Raw genomic sequence first — 12,050 nt, 5'->3', positions numbered from 1 at the left:
TTTTACCTACCCTTACCCTGGGCAAGGGCAGCTCAACGAAGATGGCCCACATGCACAAAATGGAAACAGACTTAACCATTCCTGGTAAATCAGGGGGAGATGTGGCCAGTGAGTAAGTGTTGCTGTGATGGCAATTTCAGTTGCTCTAAGACTACCCCGTATTTATCTGCAAATTATCTGAATTCAGGATCTTTGAGGTTAAAGTTTAGAGGGAGGTACCAGTTCAGCTATAGGAAGCCACCTTTCTTTGAAATAGCTCCATCTTTTGCTATTGAAATGATTACCTGAAGTTGGAAAATCAGTTTCTCAAAAGGAAAGGGTTGGGAGAGGAGGAGGAACGTTGCAGCTTGAGTATGACCCCTTGAAGGTAGCAGTTAGTTTTGAATGCCATCACTATGGGGCAGCATTCTGCTGGGGCTGTGGCCTCGCCCAATCAAAAGTTGACTTCTGGAAGGAAAAAAGAGCCCTGATGCCATTCTAAGAAATAGCTGAAACCCTCATTTAAACTGGAGTTATTCCATATGGGTAACGTTGGATGTAGCAGGCTAACTCTTAATTAGAGAGTGATTTTTAAAGTCTCTAATTGGCTCATTGTTGCCATTAGATCCTGGCCTTTTTGGTGACATCCTTCAAACCTTTTGCAAATGCAAGTGATCACTGAAATCCTGAAAGACTGAATGCTGCATGAAGGGGTTAGAATGTAAACTGGAACAGTTGGCTGTGAGTGACACATCAGCAAAGCATTATGTGTTTCTTACTGAGTCTTCTTCCAGCAACTTTTGTGCCTGTCAGTCTGGCTAATTTCTTGCAGCTTGGTGTTAATGTGCCATTATAAAAAGAAGAAAAAAAAAAAAAGCTTCATGCCAACAGGTAGAAGAACAAGTATAATTGCTTGGGGAAAGGTATTCCCTCAGTTCCCTGTCTTGGGAAGAAATGTAACCTGATGTAAGAGAAGAGGTGGAGAGGGCAAAGTGTTTTCTTGAAGGTAGTTTTAAAGCCTTAATGATGTTAATGTAAAACTAGTCTGCAGTGAATGATGGTGCTTTAACTCTCTATAAACTTAGATAATGAGTAATTGTTTAGGGTTGCCCTGTGATATTTGCTACCGAAGGTGTTGACGAGTCCGTTACCCAGAAAGGGTAATTGCAGTGTCCAGTCTTACTGTCTACTGGGGGAGCCTACACCAAATTAAATGCAGCGCTGCCTCCAAGACCCAGCAGTGCAATTTCTTAGCATGACACAGTTGCGCAGAGGAGGAAGAGGCATATAAATAGCAAGGAGTGTGTGAGCTCCATCTTGGTGCCTGATTACAATTGCAGGAACTCCTTTTAATGCAGATCTCTGAGTCAGCCCTCTTCCTTTGGCTTCCTCTGTCAAATACTCCTTTGTTAGCTGTAAGTCCTTGATCACCAGGAGTTTGTACCTTTAAGAGGCTTGTGGTAAGTGATTACTAATAGTGGTACCAGATACTGATAACACAGTGGTGGGTGACAAACACATTTCAACAGCTCAGAGATAGTCCTTAGAGTGCGGGCAGCACTGACAGGGAAGCTGTTAGAGAAGGCTGCACGTATTGGCTCTCTGCTTCTTCCGTCAGTAAATCCAGCACACAGCTTTGTTTATCCTTCAGAATTTGGTAATCTGCCTAGTCAGTGGCTCATGAAATTCCACCACAGCAGAGAAAAGAAAATATTGCTATTCTAGCAAAGAAAAGTCAGATTTAGTATCTATAATGCCTCATCTTGAGATCTTTCATCAAGTAGAGACTTCAAGTAGCAAACAAAACTGATAGCTCAGTGTCAACACAATGATCAGTGATGTCAAGGATGAGTTTAACTCCAGTTTTTTCTCTTGTTCCTTTAGCCAAGAAATTCTGAGAAATGCTGAAGGAAACATGTAGCTTCTTGCTTTCTCCTGATCTCTGATCAGCTTAGGGAACCATCCTGATGGGTGCTGACAAAAAAGATGCATGACTATATGTTGTGTTGTGATTGGAGTAGTGATTTCCCTCTCACAGACACAGCTGAAAGTTTGTAGCAGTGGATAAGATATGAAAAGGAAATTTCTGAAATGCTTTATGGAAAGGCAGTTTGTTTCTAGCCTTTTGTCTCAGCTTTCCACTCTGTGGCAAAGGAGCTTCTTCAGCAAGGATTTCTAATGTCATTGTAGGGTATAGCTAGTGCCTTTCTTGGGATTATTTGGTTTTCTAGTGATGGTCAGGGTTCTTCATGATAAAGCACTATGTATGAGCATGTGGGCATTGGATGGGATCTTCTGTGGCTGTTTGAACCATTTTACTTAGGAAGTGTGAGTTTCTTGCGGAACAGTGAGAACCAAACAGCATGGGGTTCAGATTCTTCATTCATCTATGCTCAGTAATTCTGGTGAATAATGCAAAAGGCAAAGTAAATACCACTGGTTCCCCCAACTGCTGTGTGCATCCTTATGGCTACACATGCTATTGCACTTCAAAGCAAGTTAGCTGCAAGTTGTGAGCTACCTTTTGCTGATGGTGAGACCTTGGTGGGGGGGGAGGGGGAGGAAAGGGCTTGTGGATCACACTGTAGAGAAGTATAGTATATAATCAGAGTGTAGTGGTGTTGGAAACACATCTTAAGTACACTTCTATTACTTTTTATTTTTAAAGGAGTATGCCTGGAACTTCTTAATGAACTTTCTAGATTTTTCCATTTTATACTGAAAGATTATGCTGAACTTAGGCAGTTTAAAGCTTACGTTCCTTTTGTCTTAGCTCTAGAATATGAGTATGGCAGTTTCTTCGAATGAATAGTCCCAAAATGGCACACTGGAACTTGCCTCCCCCCAGATAAATTAGCATCTGAATAGGAAATAATTTCTCCTTTTGCAACAGTATTCAGGAACGTTTTGCTGACTTCCCATTGAATGTTCTGTTGGAAGGCAGGTATGTATTATAACATTAGCCTAGCTTCAAATAGGTTACAGAAGTGCCTGTCTGTGGGAGACAAACTGACAGAACGTTGCTTCAATCGGTGATTCTTTCAGTGATCTGTCGGATTGCAGGTACTAGATTAATGCACTTTTTTCTTTTCTTCTTAACAGGAAGCCTAAAAAGGAAGAACATCTTAGTGAAGAGGCTGCCAAGGTGATTTCTAGCCTTCCTGACTTAACTTTCATGCATGCCAAGGTGTTGATGTTCCCAGCCACATTAACACCTTCAACAAGCTGCCAAGAAAAGGTAGACTAAAGTGGTGTGAATTGGACGTTTTCTATTGATTTTTTTCTTCCCTCTATGGGTCATGAAAAGCAATCTTGCTTTAATTAAAACAACAAAAAAAAATCAAGTTCAGATGATTTGTTGGTAAGCAGCACTAGAAAGGTATACATAGTTATGTATATTTATTTACATACTGAAGTCCTAAATTTATATTAGAGAAAAATGTAAATAATTGGGGGTAAATCTTTTTGAAGATCTATTCTTTTTGTTGTGCTGGGGTGTATACATTTATGTCTTTGTGAAATACACTGGTGGTGTCCTTCTTACAAAACTTTAAAAAGTTTAAAATATATATATATATCCTAGAAACACATAATGAAAAAACTTCAATCTTCACAATACGTGAAGTCCCCTTTAAAAGTTTTCAGATTGCATTGAGTGTCTTTTTCTTTCCTGCATATATTAAAATACTTTTTGATGGGAAAACAGAAGGTTACATTGAGGGGTTTTAATTGTTTTTTTAAACTCTATCTTTTCTCTTCTGTTTTAACAAGCTTAGGATGTGTTCTTCCTTTTCTTCTCCCCCTTTCCTTCCCTGGTTGATTGGTTGACTGATCAATTTTTGTTCTTAAACTTCAGTGGTGTGGTTCTGTCACTATATAGCCTTTTGAAAAGTATGCTGTCAGTAACTTTTCGTTCCAGTTATGGATCCTTGTCTAAACACTTGATTTTTGGGTCATTAGGAGGTTGTCTACTTTTAATCAGTTTGATTTGGAAAAGAAGGACCAAAACTATATGAATGTCTTACAATGAAATTTATCTGTTAAAAATTCTTATGTTCTGTTGTACCACTATTTCTGTTTGATTTTGCACAGTGTAAAATGACATAATCATAGATTGCTATGGTTTTAGGCTGTATATACAGTAAAAACTATGGGTTGTAAATGTTTGGGGAAATTCCTATGGAAAAAAGAGAGCTATGTAGAAGAACCTCTAAAAAGGTCAATGTGCATGCCCAAGGTCTTTTGAGATTTAAGTGTGTAAATTTCCTTTTAGCTTACACAAAATAAAATAATTTAAAAGATATATATGTATATAGTCTGTTTTCTTTTTATCCAGAATGTATACATTATTGTTGATGCTAAAATTGATGTGCTGCGTTAACAGCAGAACCTTTTAATTTTTGTTGTACAGTTCCATGACACATTTATCAGGGTCCTGCAGAAGGAGAAGCAGACTTCTCTTCAACTGTCCTATCTATTTGAATATGTAATGTCTTTTATTTCTGCCTCTGACTTAGAGGGGGCTGTGGCTCAAGACATGTTGGTATTTGAGATTAAAGACTTTTTCAAAATAACAGGCAGTGCTGAACTGCAAGAAACACAAATTCAGATGTGTGGGAAGGGACACCTGGTTTTGCCTGTTTCCTAGATAGAATTAAAATGTAACTGTAGCATTTACTTATTTTTCCTAATGTGTTAGCTTGCACCGTAGCTCTTTCAGCAAATTCTCTTCAGATGACATCTGTGAACTACTCAGAATTGAGTCTGCAGGTAAGGCATGCTCTGGGTGCGGATGTTCTTTGAGGGGGCTTTGTGTGGGCAGAGAGGCTATGCATCTAACCTTTTCTATGCACACAGCTCTTTAAGTGGTAGTCACCAGCACTTCATCAGCTGACAACTAGTTCTGAGAAACCTCCAATGCATTTTTTACCTCTTCTTTGAATTCTTTATCCTCTGACAGCGCTTGGATCAGAAAAGGTAAAGTCAGAGTTTGATGTTACCAGCTGATAAGCTGAAATGTTGTCCTCGCAGACTTTTCTCTTGTAGGAGGAGCCTTCTTGAAAGATTAGTACTGGATGGAGTTCTACCTTTGTGAGCACAGGAGTTCCAGTGTGTGGTGGCTGCTCAGAATTGAAAGAGCAGTTCATATAGTTGTTAATTTGTAAAGGCTAAACTGACTCTTTTGCCCTCCAGTCAGCAATGCAATGTGCAGTGCTATAGTAAAAAAAAAAAACAAAACAAAACAGAAAACAAAAGAAAACACACACACACACACGCACACACGCAAACCTGCACTCTTTTGTAGTTGAGAAGATTTATGCAAAAGCCAGCTGCTTTACTGTATACATCCAAAAAGCTTACATTTGCTTTAGCAAATCTTCATTGCTCACTTCATGCCTGTTTCACCTCAAAATTTGCTTTGCTGTTCTCACAGGTTTAGCATAGTATTCTTTAATGCCTGCTTATTTTATTGTTCATTTCTGTTTGGCTGCTGTAGGTTAAAAATGGCCCTTTTGTTCTTGTAACTGTAGTGTGTCCCTTGGAGCTGGAGCTGTGGTATAGCTGCAGCAGAGAGCTATAGCTATTGTTCCAAGGAGAATATGTTTAGGAGCTGACTCATGATCCTTGTCTGGCAGCGAATGGACTGAAGTATTAAGGAGAGGTGGGGGTGGAAGTGCCAGCTGCAAGTTGATCTTTAGTCTCCTCACAATTGCCTCTAGAGGCAGCTGCCCATTTGTCTTACCAGGCCTCAAGTGCGGTCCTAGTGGCCTGCTGTAAATGGGGGAAGGGAAAGAAATGGCAGGGAAAGGGATTTCTGCTTTGAGTGATGAACCAATCTGATGCTCTGTGAAACCTGGTGCTACCCACAGCGTGTTTATGGAGGTTTTATGTTGTTTCTGCCAAAAATGAAAAATAAACGATTACCACTCACAGACCTACTCTCTGCTGAAAAACATAAATCTTCCATCTAAATTCAGCCTTTTGAGATGGATGCTGTTTGCCTTAAAAAGCAGTGTTGCTTTTCAGCTGCTTGTTTAATCGAACCCCTTCTTTCTTGTCAGTTATGGGATGGACAAAAAGATTCTTCTACCTCTCTCCTGTCTTTTAAAGGCAGTTTTGTCTAGCATCTAGTTTACATGGAGGTGACCTTCCGTGCTACTCCCACTGACAAGATGGCTCTTGTCTAATTCAGTCTGGCTGGTTAAGTTTGTGGGCAGTATGGTCATTGGTACTTTCTGCACACGTGTGTTGCTGTGCATTGTCTTCTGACATGTCAAGGGGTACCACATTCACTTGAGAAGCACTGTCATTGAGCAGCAAGGCACTTCTGTGCTCATCCAACAGAAGCAGCAAAGGACACTTGGTTGGGATGCAGCCAGCAGGGTTGGAACGTGGCCATATAGCAAAGTCCAAAGCTCCCACTGTGAAGAGAGCTGCAGGACCCTGAATAACTGCAAAGAAGAGTTGAACTGTGCTGGTGTTATCCACAAGACTGCACTCTGACACTCCATGGTTCAGTGCTGACTTACCATGAGCTTTGCCACCTGCTGCACTGCCTCCAGGACTTGAGGCTGTAAGTCTTCCTCAGAATACTATTAGTTTGACAGGTTCACTTTGAGATCCCAAAAATGAAGCTTATGAGTAATGTACATAAATGCCCTCCTGTGTAATTAGTGTGTACAGAAGCCAACCTTTTGTCACACTGGATTGCTGAGCACAGTTTTACGTGATAGTGAAATCACTGTGTGACTGTTGTTGAGCTGTTGGACTGCAGGACCACTGCTCTTCAGCTGGATATCTAGGGATCTGTGTAAGATGCAACAGAGGTTTAACTCAGTATGTATAAGGTAGATCAGCCCTGGTGCAATTGCTTATCTCCAGGTACAACTCTTCTGCTACACTTCTGTACCTATGTATAATTATCTGAAAGAAGGATATCTAGTTGCAAGATACACTTGAATATAATTTATAATAGCATATGGCATGTAATGATTGTACAGCAGCTTCTAGGAATGTCTGCTTACAAAAGCAGAGAAGTTGGTTTGTAATCTGGCCCATGCTGAACAGGTGATAAAGGCAGCAGGCAGCCTGGTGTGCTCCCCTAGGTGAACCTTGAACATGAAAGCAGGGAAAAAGAAGCACCTCGTTTGCTCATTTTGTTATACATTAAGGACTCTGCAACATCAGGGGTTAGGTGCATGTGCTAAGTACCTGAAACTGCTGGAGCTCTTGTTTTAATCTTGTCATCTCATTCTTAAACTCTTAAGATGTGTTGTTATCCCTGAATTATGGCAGGGTTGCGGAGACCAGCTCTGTTTGATGTGCCATGATTATCTTTGAAGTTTGCCAGCGATGTCTGAGAAGGACTCAACTGATAGAAGTGTCAAAAATACCTCACAGGCATAGTGGATGCTCACTGTCTTCCATCTGGATTTGCTGTATTGTCACCCAAGAGATTTATTCCTATATTAGGGGTTCTGAATCTTCCTCTGCAGATCCACTGTTAATCTGGACTCTGCTCACCTAATTTTAGGGCAAATATCCCCCAGAGGTTCCTAACGCTACACGTAGGAATTGGGCTGTGTGCCTTAAATAAGACTTGGGGCTACTTGTAAAGTGTGAAGGGGCAGAAAAATACTTCTCTTTCAATTGGAATAGGCCGTGGTCCTGCAGAAGGTAAAATAATGAGCAACTAAGGACTAATTCAAAGGAGAGTCAGGTACCGTAGATACTTTGAATGTTTGGTTAAATAGATTTAGTAGTCCTTTTTGTGTAGTTTTCCCAGTGCTTAATGATATTTTTGTTGTAATTTATTTGTTTAGAGTATGTATGCACACATGCAGAAAACCAAACCTGAGGCATCAAAATGAAGCTGACCCTTCTGGCCCTTCTGTTTCCTTCAGACAGTGAAGAACTGCAGTGAGCACAGCTACTGAAACCAGGTGTGGTTTTAAAGATGGCCTTAATCTTATAAATGGTAGGAAGTATTGTCTCATTTGAGCTCGTCTTCAGCAGTTGGAAGGCATTAAACAAAGGGAGAAAAGCAAGTGCTTTGGATCAGACCTTAATCTTTGACTGGCCTTCAGCTGCTCAGGAGGCTGCCTTTTAGCAAACGCTGTCCAGCATAGCTCAGGTAACTGCAGCCTCACGCTGTAATGCAGTGAGCCTGCAAACCTCGCTGTGATGCAAATAAGGTAGATGGTGATAGGACAAGGGGGAATGGTTTTAATCTAAAGGAGCAGTGATTTAGATTAGCTGTCAGAGGGGAGTTTGCTACTGAGAGTGTAGTTGCACTGCTGACTGACTTAGTCCTGTAGGTGCACCAGTGTAAGGACTTTACAGAAAATAAGAGTTTAGCTGGATGTCTCCCAGTGGCCCTTCAGCTCCTCATTCAGCTTCAGGGGAGGGTGCTGGGAGCAGATTACAGAGAAGTTGAGTAGTGGAAAGTATCTAACAGCTTCTTCAAAAAGGACAGAGGTTGGCTCATGATCCGTGAGATTTTTCTGATCCTGTTTGGTTCTTAAACTCCAGGAGTCATGGTACAGATACAAAAAAACTTGGCTGTTCAGGAAGTAAGTTGAAAATAGACATGAAGTATCCTCAGCATGTGCCTTCAAACTCTCCCTTTCATCACCCTTCCCAGCCTGAATCTCATAAACTGTTTTGTCCAAGTTTCAGCAACTTGGCCTTAAAACCTGTTTGCACAAGAAAGCCAACCTTCTTGGTAGATTTTCTTTTTTTTTTATGAGCGTGTTACTCCACTGAGTGCAGGGACTGAGTTTTCATTAGGAGCACTAAAGCCTTTTGTCACTTTGTTAATGCTGGATTGAGTTAAGAATCACCTGCAGCTGGTAACGGGTGTTTTGCAGCTGTTTAAGGCTATTACAGGTCACTCTGCTGTCTCTTGGACAAAGCTGCTCTGCTCTGACAGTGGAAAAAAGCAGCACATATGGCTGCTTTTAAGGATACGATTTTCCCTCCTTTTCTGTTGTGTTTTTGGTTTTTTTTTAACCCTCTCTTTCCTTGTCCACCTACGTGAAGCTCATTCTGGCAACTTTCCTCCTGTTTTGGCCAGGGAGGAGGAAGCAGGGTGGAAAGGGAGGAATTAACAGCTGTCCTTTAGGTTTCAAATCAATGCAGCTCCTTAGCAGGCTGGCAGTGTGAGCTCAGTCATTAGGAAAGCTGCTCTTTCATTCAGGAGGCAGCCTGAGCCAACTCTCCCCAGCCCAGGACCGAAGAGGTAGGGAGTTCAGGCCTTTCCAGCTTGTAGGCCCATTGCAGCTGGCACAGGCTCCTCTTCCCAGTGTTTCATTTCTGCAGTCTGCTGGAGGACCCTGCTGGCACAAGAGATGAGTCTGTCTCGGGAAACTAGCAGCATTTTGCACAGGGTGTGCTTGAGTTTTCTCCTCATCATAAAAGCCTCCTTCATCTGAGATTGAAGTGGATGTAGGATGGAGATCAGGAGTTTCCTATAAGGAAAGCTCTGAGTTGAATAGGTTTTTAAGAAAACAAGCTGGAAGGGTGCTAGACATTCCCTTAAGTACTCTTAGCACCATGGCTGTCCTTGACCTGCATGGGCAGTGCTGCCCACAGGGGTAGGGTTAGTGAATACCTGAAATCTCATTTGTGAATAATAACTTGTGTCCAGAAACCTTCCTCTCTGGTGTCTCATTCTGCTACTTCTGAGCAGCAGAGTCACAATTCATTGTTTGTGAACAAAACGTCACTACCCTGGTTTACAAGGGGTAGTGAAAGAGCAGTGGTATGCAGCAGCAAGGGGGATTTTAGCATGTCTCCAGGGAGAATTTTACAGATCTCCCAACGTTGATGCTAGAGAATCCTTTTGGTTTGTTTGAGGGAGATGAGTGTTGTCCGCAGCATGGGACAGTAAGACAGCAGGCCTCATTTAGCAGCAGGAAGGTTGGTGAGTGGGAACAGTGCTTTTCTAAGGTGTTTTGTTGTTTTCTTAATGAATTTGGGTGTCTAATACCCATTTATTGCCTCACAAGCCTCCTGGTCTTTTGTGGTTGGAAGAGTTAACGCTGCTGAAAGATGATAAACAATAATGCCATTTGCTCCAGGTTGGCTTTCCCTGAATTGGATGGGTTGTGGATGCAGGTGGCTGCTGCAGATGCATGGAGTAACAGGGCAGTTCTGATTCCTATTAGCAGCTCACCAGAAGTTTTTATGGAAGGGGGAATAAAAAAGCAAAAAGGCCTGCTTTTCTCTGCAAGGGCTGAATTGGTTCTGCAATTGTCACTGCAGAATTGAGTGTGCTAAAATGCACTAGGACATTCTTTCCATCGACTTTCCTACCAGCAAGCCTGCTGCTGAAGCATTAGGGTAAAACTAAAGCACTGGGGGGCAGGGAGAAGAAGCAGGCTTCCATTTATGGACCAGTGGGGTCTCCTCGTTCCTTAGTCTGCCTTGTTCACTTATTTGCTGTCTGCATTGTTTATTTCTGTTTCCCTGAGTACTTCTCACAAGAGTTCTTAGCTCATTTGTGTTTTAATCTTCCTGATTTGTCTACAGCCCTGGCTGCTGTAATCTCTGCAGGTCACTGTGCAGTCTGCATGTTTCTTACTCCGTGGCTGTTTGCTGCGATCAGCACATTTGATCATGGTTGAATTTACATCAAAGAAGCACCTGACAAAGAAGCAGACCTGATAATAGGCTCTGGTTTCTTCTCAGCAACCCAAACAGGTAGATGTGAACAAGGGAGCTCTGCTAGGATCACAGGGGAGTTCATGCTCTACTTTCAGCATGGCTTGCTTTGCTCTCCTGCCTGATGGAGCCTGGCAGACCCTGCTGCTGCTGCATGCTCCCCCAAATAGAGCTGCCACTGGAAAAGAGGAAAGCAAGGCAAAGGAAGGCCTTTCCTCCTGTAAAACAAACTCATGCATGGGAAATCCTAATTAGCTGGAGAGAGGGGGGAGGAAAAGATGCTTTGGCTGTTGCTATTGTAGCTGCAGAAGTGCAGCTCACAGATTACAGCTGCAGCCGTGGTGTGATTGTTCCCTGCTTCTTTAGGGTTGCTCGAAGAATAGGCTGATAAATTCAAGACTAGCTTCTCTAGCAGAACACTTCAGCTTAAGTGTCTAAATAGGGTTTTTGTGTTTGCTTTCGTTTGTATAGTTTATACTCCCCAAACCATTTTCCTTGTCTAGAGCTGGCTGTGAGCAACTGATTTTTTTTTTTTTTTTTTTAAATAGTGGTCATACATAATTATATGTGATTATAGACAGATACAAAATGATAGGTACCTAACAATGTCTACCTCCAATTCTAGGATTCTTTGAGACACCGGATGCCCTTCAGATGCTCTTCAGAGACCTCTGTGCTTTAGGAAGAGGTGTTGGGTAGGAGCTAACATTGCTCAGCTGGGCTCAGCCTGCTCGGTGAGGATAGCTGCATTGCTACGGGTTGGCGTAGCAATCAAGTTGAGATCAAGTCCCCGATTTCTGGGTTAACCACAGTCAAAAACCACACTTAAAATGTGCTTTTCCTATGGTTATTCTGGGTGATAAACTCAATATAAGATGAAGCTATTGAAAACAGATTGCTTTAACCCTTTTCAGCAGGGCATGATTCCCCAGTACAGAAAGTTATCTGTGGGTGGCACAGGGGTGTCCTGGAGTGACCATGCCAGGTTGCCTGTTCACTCCTGCACAACAGGTACACGCGGTGCCCAGAACACTCTCCAGCTCTCCGGGTCCAGCCTGCACATCCTGCTGCAAGAATGGAGTCCCAGCACACCGCGAGGCTCAGCACTTCTGTCTCCGTGCACCTGAGGTGAAGGCCTTCAGCAGCCTCTGCCCCCCTGGACTGCAGCCAGGTCTGTTTTTCCCCCATCCCTCCCTGAGCACACAGCAACTCAGCCGGCCACGCTCTCCTCTAATCCTTCTTCCCTGTTCCCCGTGGGGACCTGCTGAGGTTCCCATTGCACCAACGGGTGCCAGCCCCACTGCAGGGAGCGGTGGCGAGGCAGAAGGTCACGGCAGGAGCACGGGACGTGGGAGGGGAGGTAGGAGCAGGGCTCTGGCAGCAGGCTGCAACTTGCTGCCTCTCCA

General features: G+C 42.7%; 1 protein-coding gene across 4 annotated transcripts in view; it reads left to right on the top strand.

The window, feature by feature from the left end:
• The window catches only part of AFTPH (aftiphilin), a 44,172-nt gene extending 39,892 nt beyond the window's left edge, over window positions 1-4,280 (top strand). For 3 of the 4 annotated variants that reach the window (XM_031599347.2, XM_031599357.2, XM_031599338.2), the window contains one exon: window positions 3,082-4,280. In XM_031599347.2, the coding sequence (XP_031455207.1) occupies window positions 3,082-3,226 (145 nt within the window). In that variant the 3' untranslated portion in view covers window positions 3,227-4,280. The remainder of the gene's footprint in view (window positions 1-3,081) is intronic. The other variant, XR_016463897.1, reaches the window with a different exon arrangement.
• The last annotated feature ends 7,770 nt before the right edge of the window (window positions 4,281-12,050 follow it).

The sequence above is a fragment of the Phasianus colchicus genome, chromosome 2 (assembly GCF_987193195.1).
Source record: "Phasianus colchicus chromosome 2, bPhaCol1.hap1.1, whole genome shotgun sequence".
In the NCBI taxonomy this organism is placed as follows: Eukaryota; Metazoa; Chordata; class Aves; order Galliformes; family Phasianidae; genus Phasianus; species Phasianus colchicus.
The sequence above is the reverse complement of the archived record's forward strand: the minus strand, read 5'-3'. Positions and strand labels throughout refer to the sequence as shown.